The sequence below is a fragment of the Lontra canadensis genome, unplaced genomic scaffold (genome assembly GCF_010015895.1).
Source record: "Lontra canadensis isolate GAN:19392208 unplaced genomic scaffold, GSC_riverotter_1.0 scaffold55, whole genome shotgun sequence".
NCBI classification, from domain to species: Eukaryota; Metazoa; Chordata; class Mammalia; order Carnivora; family Mustelidae; genus Lontra; species Lontra canadensis.
Genome location: NW_022631049.1, coordinates 7,805,007 through 7,818,525, shown reverse-complemented (window position 1 = coordinate 7,818,525; position 13,519 = coordinate 7,805,007). Strand labels below are relative to the sequence as shown.

At 35.5% G+C, this 13,519-nt stretch overlaps 1 protein-coding gene and 1 long non-coding RNA gene across 3 annotated transcripts in view; one reads left to right on the top strand and one right to left on the bottom strand.

Annotated features, from left to right (window-relative positions):
* LOC116878087 overlaps positions 1–13,519 on the bottom strand; it is a 60,700-nt gene that overhangs the window by 6,393 nt on the left and 40,788 nt on the right. The gene's annotated exons all lie outside the window — the stretch shown is intronic.
* Positions 1–13,519, top strand: part of LRRC9 (leucine rich repeat containing 9) — a 103,913-nt gene that overhangs the window by 76,959 nt on the left and 13,435 nt on the right. Inside the window, exons 26-28 of one of the 2 annotated variants that reach the window (XM_032875268.1) lie at positions 107–243; positions 5,067–5,284; positions 10,654–10,722. In XM_032875268.1, the coding sequence (XP_032731159.1) occupies positions 107–243; positions 5,067–5,284; positions 10,654–10,722 (424 nt within the window). Of the gene's footprint in view, positions 1–106; positions 244–5,066; positions 5,285–8,768; positions 8,805–10,653; positions 10,723–13,519 lie in introns of those variants that run through there. The other variant, XM_032875269.1, reaches the window with a different exon arrangement.

The window sequence follows — 13,519 nt, the reverse complement described above, 5'->3', positions numbered from 1 at the left end:
ATTATTTTTTTAAACTTCAACTTGTAGTAAGTAAATAATCAGATTTTTTATGATACAGCTCATTTGAAATTAAATTTATGGGCTCGAACTTATGTGTGTTTTTCAGAGATACAATGAGCAGTGAAAATTTGCCTCCAATAATGCACAGTTTAGAAGTGCTTCATTTGGGCTATAATGGAATTTGTAATTTAATTCAGCTACAGCTTAACAGACTAAGAAATTTAAAATTCCTCTTTCTACAGGGTGAGTAGCAACACTGTCAATGTGTAAGTCTTTATTATTATTTTTTGACAATTTTTTTATTATTTTTTAAACATATAATGTTTTATTTGCCCCAGCGGTACACATCTGTGAATCATCAGGCTTACACATTTCACAGCACTCACCATACCACAAACCCTCCCCAATGTCCATAATTCAACCACCCTCTCCATGCCTCCCTTCCCCCAGCAATCTTCAGTTTGTTTTGTGAGATTAAGAGTCTTTTATGGTTTGTCTCCCTCCTGATGCCATCTTGTTTCATTTTTTCCTTCTCTACCCACCAAACCTCCTGCCCTGCCTCTCAAATTCCTCATATCAGAAAGATCATACGATAATTGTCTTTCTCTGATTGTCTTTATTCTTAAAGACAATTTGATAATGCTATTTTAATAAGCAAATATCAGCATTAACATTTATTTAAAACAGATTGATAAAAAATATTTTAGTAATCACAAATGGGTTATTTACATAAATAATGTAAATTCTTGAGTTATTTACATGAATAATATAAACGCAATATTCTAGGGCTACAGAATATTGTATTTCTAGCCCTAGAAAATGCAGTGGTCTGGGGTTATATATGGTATTATATCATAATTTACTTTACATTATGTTAATTTAAAAAGCCAATAGAAGGTAGCAAGTCAGTAATTCACAAGTACTTATGAAACCCAGAATTGGGCTAAGTACTAAGAAATACACAGAAACCCTATATTATTGTAATTACATATAGTTGAGATCCTTGCTCTAAAGTAGTTTAAGATCTAACTGTGAAGATAATACTGAAAGAAAGACAAATTAGTTCTGAATAACTATTTGTTACTAACTTAAGTACAATAGAAGTTTAGAGAAAAGAGAAATTGAAACACTAGAGGACTTTTTGAATGATTGATAAAATTTAGATTGAGGGTGAGCATGACCCTAAGAGTTTTGCAAGTAGTGGGGATGAGAAGAGTCACAAGAGTATGACTGTGGTATCTGTTGGCTAACATTTTAAAAGAGACCAACCTGATAAAAATAGAGTATGCACGTCTCTGAGAAAGTTATAGAGCCTCTACACATGATCTGTTTGATGTAGGATGCTCATTTTGCAATTGAAAATGGGTAGGAATTGTAAATCTTTAGAAAAGTGGAAGGGGAAAAAACAGTTTGGAACACTAGTCTAACAATAATTATTTAATGACATAGAAGAAAGGTGGGAAGACCCATCATTGAGACATATGGGGAGATATTTGTATAGTTGATCTGAGTATGATAACTTTTTTCCAAAAGACAGGTTTTTCTAGATCATATTTTTTAAAAATTTAATGCATCTTTTTGCCTATCAAATGTGCTGTGAGTTGCCTCAAAAACACAAGAGATTAAGCCTTAAAAGAACAAGAAATTAAGCACAACAATTGCAGATCTTTTTCAAGATATGTGACATACAAAAAAAGCAGATAAGCTAGACCTGGACAGTCTATTTAAATATAATAACAGAAAAGGGGGGTGTGTTCTCTTGCCATGGCTAGCGTGGCAAATCAGAATGGAGCTGTCTCATGCAGGGAATGAGGCAGTTGACTCTGACAATTATAACTATCATTTATTGAGTCATTTGGCAAGTATTTGTCTACAAGGATGATCTCATTCAACCTTCACAGCAACTCAACATGTTAAATAATTTTATACGCATTTTACAAAAAAAGAAATTAAATCTCAGTAGCGTTAAATAATTTGCCTAAGTTTGCACCAGTGAATGGTATGGTGCAGAGTCAAACACAGCTCTGTGTGACTTCAAAGCACATGCATTTTCTACACAACAAATGACAAAAAGGGTCTGGGCTAGAGTGGTGTCAGTGGGAAGGGTGAGTAAAAGGTGACTCCAAACTGCATTTAATTTTTTCCTTAAGGATTTTATTTACTTATTTGACAGTGGGAGAGAGAAGGTGCACACAAGCAGGGGTGGGGGGACAGCGGAGGGAGAGGGAGAAGCAGGCTCCCCACTGAGCAGGGCACCCAGTGTGGGGCTAGATCCCAGGACCCCAGGATCATGACCTAGCCAAGGAAGATGCTTAACCAATGGAGCCACCCAAATGATAGGAAGAATGAGATCTTTAAAAAAATGTTGGATTTTTTTCAAGAAAGCTGGATTCAACGAAAAGAAGACCACCTACGGTAACTGTCAGAGGATCAGACTTGGAAATGTGGGAAGAGAAAAAAATCAAAGTGGAAACAATGTAGAGGGAAATGGTTGGATAGGCAGTAAAGGCAGCAGACAGAGGTTGCACACTCAAGGCGCTTGTCCCTAAAAAAGAAGGTAAGAAGTCAGAACGTGGCTAGGTTATGAACATATTTGGAGGTTTATAAATAGGTGAATTAGATTAAAGACTAAACAGGAAGAAACAATTCTGAGATCTAAAGGGGCAAGAAGGCAAAAGCTGTAGGAAAGTAGACAAATGTAAGCAGTGATGAGGCCATGCCAGAGTCCAGGAGAGATAGCCAATGAACCTACATTTCATCTACTGTATTATATTAGCAAGAAGATGGGGAAAGTGGGAGCTTTGGGAAGGGCAGAGTGAGGCTGTAGGGACAAGTTAGAATCTTAAGGGTTAGGGGTCAAATTTATCTAGAATTTAACTCTTTAGTTAAGTAAGTGAGAGTTTTTCAAACAATGGTAAACAATTGTAGTTAAAGAAATGTAGGGGGTGACTGGTTGGCTCAGTCAGTTAAGCATCTGCCTTGGGCTTAGGTCATTATCCCAGGGTCCCGAGATCAAGCCCCATATGGGGCTCCCTGCCCAGTGAGGAGCCTGCTTCTCCCTCTTCTGCTCCCCATGCTAGAGTGGTCTCTCTTTCTCTGTCAAATAAACAAAATCTGAAAGAAGGAAGAAAGGAAGGAAGGAAGGAAGGAAGGAAGGAAAGAAGGAAAGAAAGAAAGGAGGGAAGGAAGAAAAAAAGATGTAAGAGTCCCGAAATCACATTCAACATAGTGGTTTTGGAGTTTTCTTTCTTAAATATAATAATATAAATTTATAATAAATAAATAATAAGTTTAATGAACATTCTTAAATGAGTAGTGGCCAAAAATATGCTATGGCAGACAATATTCAGCACTTGAAACTATTATGTATGATTTTTTATACGACTGGCTTTAAAATATTAAAAGTGATAGTCTAAGCTCATAATTTCATGAAAGTAATATATTAACATAACCGAGACACTTTTCTCAGTCTGACTTGGAAAAAATTCTTTTCATTTATAAGCAAGGCACTGGTAAAGTTTCAAAGTCTGTGATTTATTTCTGTGAGCAACTTTATTGAAGATTGTGATGTTTAAACTTCTCCATAAGAATAGAACAAAATAAATTAAATTTACTACAGTTTACCAATTCTGAGATATCTGCTGCTTATTTTTTTTAAACATACCTGAAATCTGGCTATGTATTAATTGACAGCATGTCATAGTTTACCTAACCAATTGTTTTCCTTTCTTAGTATACATAGAATACTGACATAGCTTAACAATTGTTGTAGTCTTAAATTTGATGAAATATGTTACATTTCAAGGAGATGAATTTCAAGATCACAGGATTGCACATTCAGTCATATATTAGTTTGCTAGGGCTGCCATAACAAAGTACCACCAGTTGGATGGCTCAAACAACATATGTATTTCCTCACAGTTCTAGAGACTAGAAGGCCAAGATTAAGATGTCAGCAGGGTTGGTTCTGAGGCCCTCTCTTTTTGGTTTATTAGATAGCCTCTGTGTCTTCAGATGATCTTCCCTCTACATGTTACCTGTGTCCTAATATCTTCTTATAAGGACACCAGACATATTGGATTAGAGCTCACCCCCAAAGACCTCAGTTAACCATAGCTACCTTTTTAAAGACCCTGTCCCCAAATACAGCCACATTCTGAGGTACTAGGGGTTAAGACTTCAACATATGAATTGGGGAGAGGGGGGCGATCACAATTCAGCCCATAACAAACAAGAAGGATGAATAGTCAATGAAATACAGTATGGTATAGTAGAAGCAACACTAAGCTTAAAATGTAAAGGTCTAGGTTAGGCCTGGTGTTGCCACTTTTATATCTTTGTATAAGTAACTTAAATTAACTCAGTTTTCTGATTATTAAAAATGATAATATATTCCCTGTCCTATCTTGAGACTCTAGTAGTAAACACATATAAAAACATTTTGTCAACTCAAGGGTCCTCTTCCTATTAATTATCATTATCATTAATACTTACAAAGCTATTGATTGCTACAGTAGAGAGAAATCATATGTTATAAAGGATTGAGATTTCAAAGAATGTAATGAATGCTTAATTCATTTTTTAATTTTTTAATGTGATTTTGCAAAAATATGTTGAGAAATAAATAATAGCACAATTAAGGTATATTCTTCCAACTTAAAACAATTCATTTATATTAATAAATATTTAAATGTACCTATTTAAATACCTATTAAAATAATCAATATACTCAAGAAGTATATCTTCTGCAGCACTTTTATACATCTACTTTTGTCAGTATCAACTATTTTAGCCCTCCATTACTGAACTGATAGATTGGATCAATTACATACATTGTATACACTACATCGTGGTCTTTCAAACATAAAGGAGAAATTTCACCAAATATTATTTGATGATGAGGGTACCTTCCTATAAATACATTTCTATTTCTCCTTGAAAATATGTTCTTTTTAATATTTTACTATTTAAAAAATCATTTTATAAAAAATATTTCAGTAAGATAGGTAACCTTTTATTCAGAAGGTTTGGGCTCACCTGACCTATCATGACTTGTGTCTCTCCAGGGAATGAAATCAGTCAAATTGAAGGGCTTGACAATTTAGCAGTCCTTCAGGAATTGGTAGTGGACCATAACCGCATCAGAGCATTTAATGATAGTGCCTTTGCCAAACCAAGCTCTCTGTTGGCACTTCACCTGGAGGAAAATAGACTACGAGAGCTGAGCAAATTACAACCTTTGGTAAAACTAGAGAAACTCTTCCTAGGATATAATAAAATCCAGGTAACATTATTTTGTTTGTTATGAGATTTACAAGACTTAACTCCTCTGAACATAAAGGTTCCAAACACACCAATGAAAACTTTGCTAGCACGTTAACTTATTTATATGCCATGTGAATACTCTGTGAAACAGGAGGACATAAATAGTCTGTGATGCGAAGATGTCCACTGTGTTCTAGACTTTTTAAACCAACCAACCCACGTGCATCCACCTGCTAAAAAAAAAAAAGTTAGCACTAAATGTTCTTCTCAGCTCTTCTCAGCAGTCTTCTCTAAGGGATCTCTCTTGTTCCAGACTGCTCTCGCCCCAAGATTTTTTTTTTTAATTTTTTAATTTTTTAAAATTTCTTTTCAGTGTACCAGAACTCATGGTTTATACCCAAGATATTTCTGTATCTCATTCCCAGATTTCCTCTGGCTCTTTTTTTTTTTTAAGTTTATTTTTTTAAAGATTTTATTTATTTATTTGACAGAGATCACAAGCAGGCAAAGAGGCAGGCAGAGAGAGAGGAGGAAGCAGGCTCCCTGCTGAGCAGAGAGCCCGTTGTGGGGCTGGATCCCAGGACCCTGAGATCATGACCTGAGCTGAAAGCAGAGGTTTAACCCACTGAGCCACCCAGGCGCCCCTCCTCTGGCTCTTTAAACTTGGCATTTGTCCTTGGTCTGCCTGACATTTGAATCGGTTCTTTTTTCTTTTTTTTTTTTTTTAAGATTTTATTTATTTATTTGACAGAGAGTGAGAGATCACAAGTAGGCATACTGGCAGGTAGAGGAGAGGGGGAAGCAGGCTCCCTACCAAACAGAGAGCTCGATGCAGGGCTCAATCTCAGGACCCTGAGATCATGACCTGAGCCGAAGTCAGAGGCTTAACCCACTGAGCCACCCAGGCCCCCCTGAATCAGTTCTTGATAATAGACCTTGACTTGGCTTTAATATTCCAACTCTACCCACTCAGGGCTTCCCTTACTTTAGTTTTACCTGCTCAGAATTCAACCTATTTCCTTTAGGCACTGTCCCAACTGGGCCTGCCCAAACTCTCTCCTGACATAGTCTGCAGATAAGAGGATTGAAGGTATATATAACCTTACACAGCCCTAACACTTCTCTCAGTGTTTTGATGAGGATTTATTAGCCCTCCTCTTACCAATTTCACTACTTCTCCCCACACCTCTAAGACAATCTCAAAGACAAAATGAAATGTGGACTTCCACCCCAGAGCAGGAACCAATGATATCTTGTCCACATTTCTATCAGAATATAACTACACAATCAATTTTGATTATATAACTATGCAATCAAAATTGATTATGCAATCAATATTGTGGCTCTACTTGCTAGAGTTCAGGAAGCCCCTTCTGGAGTGATATAAAAGCCTGTTCAAGGCTAGAAGGACATCATGAGCACTGTCCTACACAGCAACTAGGAAATAGACCTACAGAGAAAAATAGCATACAACTAATTTATCAAGATTCAAACAACTTTCATCTGAGTAAAGCCTTCCAAACTGGCAATGATTCTTACAAAACTTTATCACAGAGGAGATTTAAACTGGGAAAATTGTAATCCTATGGAAAATCTTTCCAGTGATAAAAACTAAGCTGACACAAAAGATTGTCATATCAGATTTAACATGCATAGGAGATCTTACCCAGTATCAAGTTTACTAGAATTTCAAGTATACACAGGGTCTGGGACATTCCTGTGGCTTCTCAGGTCCTTTCTTTCCATATACTCTCTATCTTAGATTAAAATATAAGATCTCCAAGTGAGATTTTGTGTGATTGATCTCATATAACAAGGAAGTGTTTCACTTATGAAATGCCTCCCATTTTATACTTGAGGTTATGTGATATTTTATACGGAGCCATGTCTACCAGTCAGAATGGCTAAAATTAACAAGTCAGGAAATGACAGATGCTGGCGAGGATGCGGAGAAAGGGGAACCCTCCTACACTGTTGGTGGGAATGCAAGCTGATGCAACCACTCTGGAAAACAGCATGGAGGTTCCTCAAAATGTTGAAAATAGAACTACCCTATGACCCAGCAATTGCACTACTGGGTATTTACCCTAAAGATACAAACGTAGTGATCCGAAGGGGCACGTGCACCCGAATGTTTATAGCAGCAATGTCTACAATAGCCAAACTATGGAAAGAACCTAGATGTCCATCAACAGACGAATGGATAAAGAAGATGTGGTATATATATACAATGGAATACTATGCAGCCATCAAAAGAAATGAAATCTTGCCATTTGCGACAACGTGGATGGAACTAGAGGGTATCATGCTTAGCGAAATAAGTCAATCAGAGAAAGACAACTATCATATGATCTCTCTGATATGAGGGAGAGGAGATGCAACATGGGGGGTTAATGGGGTAGGAGAAGAGTAAATGAAACAAGTTGGGATTGGGAGGGAGACAAACCATAAGTGACTCTTAATCTCACAAAACAAACTGAGGGTTGCTGGGGGGAGGGGGGTTGAGAGAGGGGGAGTGGGGTTATGGACATTGGGTAGGGTATGTGCTATGGTGAATGCTGTGAAGTGTGTAAACCTGGAGATTCACAGACCTGTACCCCTGGGGAAAAAAAATATATGTTTATATAGGGAGCCATGTCTGATAATTCTGTAGTTGTAGGTTTATTTACTATAAGCACTCCTTAACCAGGGAGATCCTGCTAAAAATAATTCATATATTAAGGACCTTTTCCCCAGTGAGTATCATTGGTCTATTTGACAGCACAGCTATTTGCCATCATAATTACAAAGAGATTAGACCAGGTAACTTGCTCTTCCTGAGTGTCCTTGCCCCACCTCCCTACCCTTCTAATCCACTAAAGGAAGAGAAGGAATGGCAGATTCACTGTTAGAACAACTTACTCCCCAGTAACTTAAGCAGGATAATGCCTAGTTGAGGTTATTTTTTATAAAAATTTAATACAGTTAATAGACAACCTATATGATAAATCATGGGAAATTATACATACATCATGGAATGAAGGGGTATTGACTGTTTAATGATCACCCCTCCATGGTTTATTTTTATCCTTGAAATAATATTTTTCCTTGAATTTAGATTGATCATTATACCATCAAACTTATTCTAACAATATTATAGTACCTTAATATAACCATACATTTAACTGGAAAACATTAACTGAGAGGAGTAAGAAGTTGAATTGGAGATTCTGTTTAATTTTATTGAAAATAATATATTCTTCAAAATTCTTAACTCTCTATTTAGATTTTCTTTTTGGAAGAGTTTTTTTTTCTCTTGATTCATACCAACATGGGTAGGCTGACACCAGCATTAATTTCCACAAATGGGCAATCAGATTATAACACTTGGGTTGATAAAGACCTCTAGAATAGGAGGAGAAAGGCACAGAAAAATTAGGAAGACAATACTTCAAGTGAAGATATATGCAGCCCTGCATTAACCTATTTTAAAATCTTTCATAAATGCATATCCTTGATAACAGATTCCAGTGTGAAGCTTGTTACTTAGCCATCATGACCCATAATGTAGATTTGGAAAATTGTTGCCTATAGTCCTGCCTTTGCAGATAGAATCCCAGAAACACAACTGAAAGGTGAGTTATTTAATTCAACTTTACAGTCCTATTTGATTCCAGTGTCTAAATGATTCCCCTATCTGGCATCAAACAACTGTGTCTACTTTCAAACAGCTCAGTAATCACCTGAGGCTGGAAAGGACTCCAGGAAATACTCCATTGCAATTTCTTGCCCTAAATGAAAGGCCCCAATCTAAGCCTAACTATTACCATGATTGCCATAAGTGCTTATCCTGAAAATGGACTCAAAAGGTAACAACTATTGGTGTGTTGGTTAATGTTTAATGGCTTGCTCTGCAGGGGAAAAAAGTCCTAATAAATAGCATTTGCCAATTTCCATGGTATAATTTCTTCCACCATAGCCAATTTCAAGTTAAAACACCATCTCACAAAATGCCTGAAAATTTGCCATATTTAGCCGGTACAGAGTAAGTCCAACACTACATTGTGAAAAAAAAAATCTTATATTAAAAATGGGAAGTCATCAGCCCTCTTCCCGAATTATAAACATACTCATTTTTTATGTCTCTTTATATCAGCATTATGCTCTACAAATTTAACACTGTTTCTCATATTAACATCTCCCATGAGAAACAAACACTTTAATTAGAAATACTTCACTAGTGAACACTGCCAAACTCTGCTAATTTGAGGAAATAATTGAGAAAACACTTTTCACACTTTTATACTTTCTAATCAGGCTTTGATTCCACAGACAGGAACCACCTGTGGGTCAAATGCATAAAGATAAGACAGATAATTGACTATCAGAGCTTTTCTAAAGTCCTCCATTATGACACCTCTAGGATCAAAATTGTAAAGATCAGCCATTTTAATCAAATTCCACTTCCAAATGGTCTCAAATAGGTCTAAGTTTTTTTATAGTTGCTAGCTGAACTGGCTATATCTACTTGTCATTCCAAATAAGAAGAGGAGCATATCAATAACTTTATTTTATCACTATAAACTAGCAGCAAACTAAAGTTGGGCTTGTCACCTAAATTTTGTCAGAAATAGCATTTTTTAAAATAATTTTGCAAAAATTAAAATGTATTTGCAAACTTTAATTCATGTTAAATAGATAATAATAAATAACTACCCAGTAGTGAAGACAAGTTTTCCAACTAGAAAAATAGTTTTTCAACTATATATACTCCCAGAAAATATATCAGGATGTGTAGTCCACTTAATATTACATATTCCTTTATGGTTAAAGTTGTGTTTAAAATTATTTAGACTAGGAGTGCATGGGTGGCTCAGTCGTTAAGCATCTGCCTTGGGCTCAGGTCGTGATCCCAGGGACCTGGGCCCACATTGGGCTCCCTGCTCAGCGGGAAGTCTGCTTCTCCCTCTCCCACTCCCCCTGCTTGTGTTCCCTCTCTTGCTCTGTGTCTCTCTCTCAAATAAATAAATAAAAGTAAAATTATTTAGACTGGATTTATCATCTTTTTTTCATACTTCTGGGTCAATCCTCTAGAGAATTAACCAAATAAAATCTTAGCCCTAGACCATAACTTTTCAGAGAAGAAATTTAGTCTTTTCTTGCAAGTGCTGCTATATGGCCTGTTTTCCCTGTTAGAATATCATCTTTACCAATCATGCATTTGGAATTAATAGTACATAGATTTGTCCTTAAATCAAAAATACAGAATTTGTCACTCAAGCTCACTTTGGAGAATTCAATCATGAGCTAGCTGTAATCCAGAACTTACATATGACTACTTCAAAACAGTGTATATTTAAAAATATTGTATCTACCCAAATAGTAATTTATTGATTAACTTTTGAATAGGATATGGCAGAACTGGAAAAACTTGATGGTATCTCTTCTCTCAGAGAGCTTACAGTTTATGGCAATCCAGTGAGTATGTTACTTTTATAATTAATAAGTTAATTTAGTTATAGTTGTATATAATCTATTTTTATATGTGGGGATTTATACATTTCCATATGTGTAGACAGTTATCCAAGCACAATTTATTGATTACTGTCCTCTTTCAACTGGTGAAAATACATAAGAGGATCTGTTTCAGTGTTCTACATTGTATTCATTGGACTATTGTCAATCCCTGTACCAATATTATACTGGTTAATTATTAAAGTTTTATATTAAGTTTTGGTGTCTGGTAGAGAAAGCACCTCTAATTTTCCTTCCCTTCCTCCTCCTCTTTTCTTCTTCACTGTCTCAGCTGTTCTTGGCCCTTTACAACTACTGTGAGTTTTAGGAAATAGCTTTTGAAGTTATGTGACAGTCTTGCTGTCACATAAAATTCCACATTTTATTTGGAATTGCATGGAATATATAAATTACTTTTGGGAGAAACCTGCTATTTTTCCTGTTAAAGGTTTTGGAGGATCAAATAAGCAGCACCTTGACTCACCTAACATCTGAACAAATTGACAGATATAACATTGGCAGATGGAGAGGGGAAAATATTTTGCTTAGCTTCATGAGAAAGCCAAAGAGGCCTGCTAATGGATGCCAGAAATAGCAATCATGATCACCCAGTAACAGGAAATACTTAACTGAATTCTTTCCACAGAGGAGGAGAGCTTCTGCAGGAGGAAGAAGGGGCATTCTGTAGCCATACGTTCCTTCCCAAGACAGGAGTTAAATATGCTCAGTTTAATCTTTACCAGTTTATCAGTTAAGTCACTCTGCTCCTAGTAGAGGAGTAGAGGGGCTGAGAGAGCCAGTAGTGTCACATCAGAGAGAGCTATTCAAACCAGGACATAACAATAAGCAGTCTCCCCTAATGTATGTAGTATTGAGGTTTCCCCTTCGTAAGCATGAATATCCATCACTACATTTAATCGGTGTTCTCCAATAAAATTTATAGATTTCTCTTAAAGGTTTTAATAATCTTTGATTTGATTTATTCCATTATTTCAATAGCTATTTTGAACAACATTTGTTTACATGTTTCTAATTGTTTGTTGCTGAAGTATAGGAATTCTGATTTTTGCATATTACTCTTTCTCCAGGAACTTTGCTGAACTCTCTTTTTAGTTCTAATGGACTGTAAATTTTGTTGGATTTTCTCTGTAGACTATCATATTATCTGCAATAATGACTCATTTCTTTCCAATCCTTGTGTTTTTTATTTCCTTTAATTCTCTTAGTGTGTTGACTAAGACCTTTACTAAAGTGTTGAATAGAAGCACTGATAGTAGGTAACAGACTTCAAAAAACACTTTCAAATTGTCACTATTAAATATGAGTTTGCTATAGGTTATGGGTAGATAACCTTCAACATTTTAAAGTAGTTCCTTTCTAATTCAGTTTACTACCTGTTTTTATCATGAAGTGGGTATCAGTCATAGGATTTTGACTAATTGGCAATATAGTTTCCCTTTAACCTGCTTTAGTGTTAAACCATCATTAATCCTAAACTGAATACTATGTAGTCATGTTTTATATTTTGCTGAATTCAATTTGCTAAGGTTTCATATAGTATATCTGTATTTATGGAAATAAGTAAAATTATCCTGTAATTGTCTTCTTATGCTATTCTTTTAAGTTCATCAAGGCTGTTCTTGCCTCATAAAATTAATTGGGAGCTCTCTCTTGCGAGTCTATGAATTAGCTTATATAGGAAAAAACTCATGTGTTCCTTGAAGGAGAATTAGATCATTTTTTAAAATATTTTTTTAAAAAATTTATTTGAGAGAGAGCATGCACAAGCAGAAGGGAGAGGGAGAGGCAGAAAACCCCACTGAGCAGAGAGCCCAATGCAGGACTTGATCCCAGGACCCTGGGATCATGACCTGAGTGGGAGGCAGATGCCACTGAGGCACTCAGGCACCTGGATAATTAGACCTTATCTCTAAAACAATCTGGGATCAATATTTTTTGAAATTAGATTTTAAACTACTTATTCAGATAATTTAATGGCTATAAATCTAATCATGTTTTCTATTTCTCCAAAAGTCAATATTGAGAAGTTACATTTTTCTATAAATTTGTCCTTTTTTATATAGATTTTTATATAAATTTAAAATTTATATGTATGTATACTATCTGTACATAAATACATATTTATATATTATATAAATATATAAATATATTATATAAATACATATTACTATCATAATACGCTCATGAATTTTTTTAAATCTCCACTGTATTTGTGTTATTTTCATCTTTTTTTTTTTAAAGATTTTACTTATTTATTTGACAGAGAGAGAGAGAGATCACAAGTAGGCAGAGAGGCAGGCAGAGAGTGGGGGGAAAGCAGGCTCCCTGCTGAGCAGAGAGCCCGATGCGGGGCTGGATCCCAGGACCCTGAGATCATGACCTGAACTGAAGGCAGAGGCTTAACCCACTGAGCCACCCAGATGCCCTTTTTCATCTTTTTTATACCTAAATTTGATTTTTGCTTTTCCCTTTTATGTTTGATAAGTCTTGCTAAAGGTTTGTCTACTGTATTAATCTCTTCAAAGAACCATATTTTGTTTTTTTATCAAGTGGTTAATTTATTTGGTTTTTTTTTCAATAATTCCCCCCCTTTATTATTTCCTTCTTTCAGTTTCTTGGAATTTACTTTTTTGACATTTTTAACATTATTTATTCAACTATTTTTAGCATAATACTGATTCTTTGGTTTAGCTTTTATTTATTTAAGCTTTTATTTAAATTCCAGTTCACTAACATACAG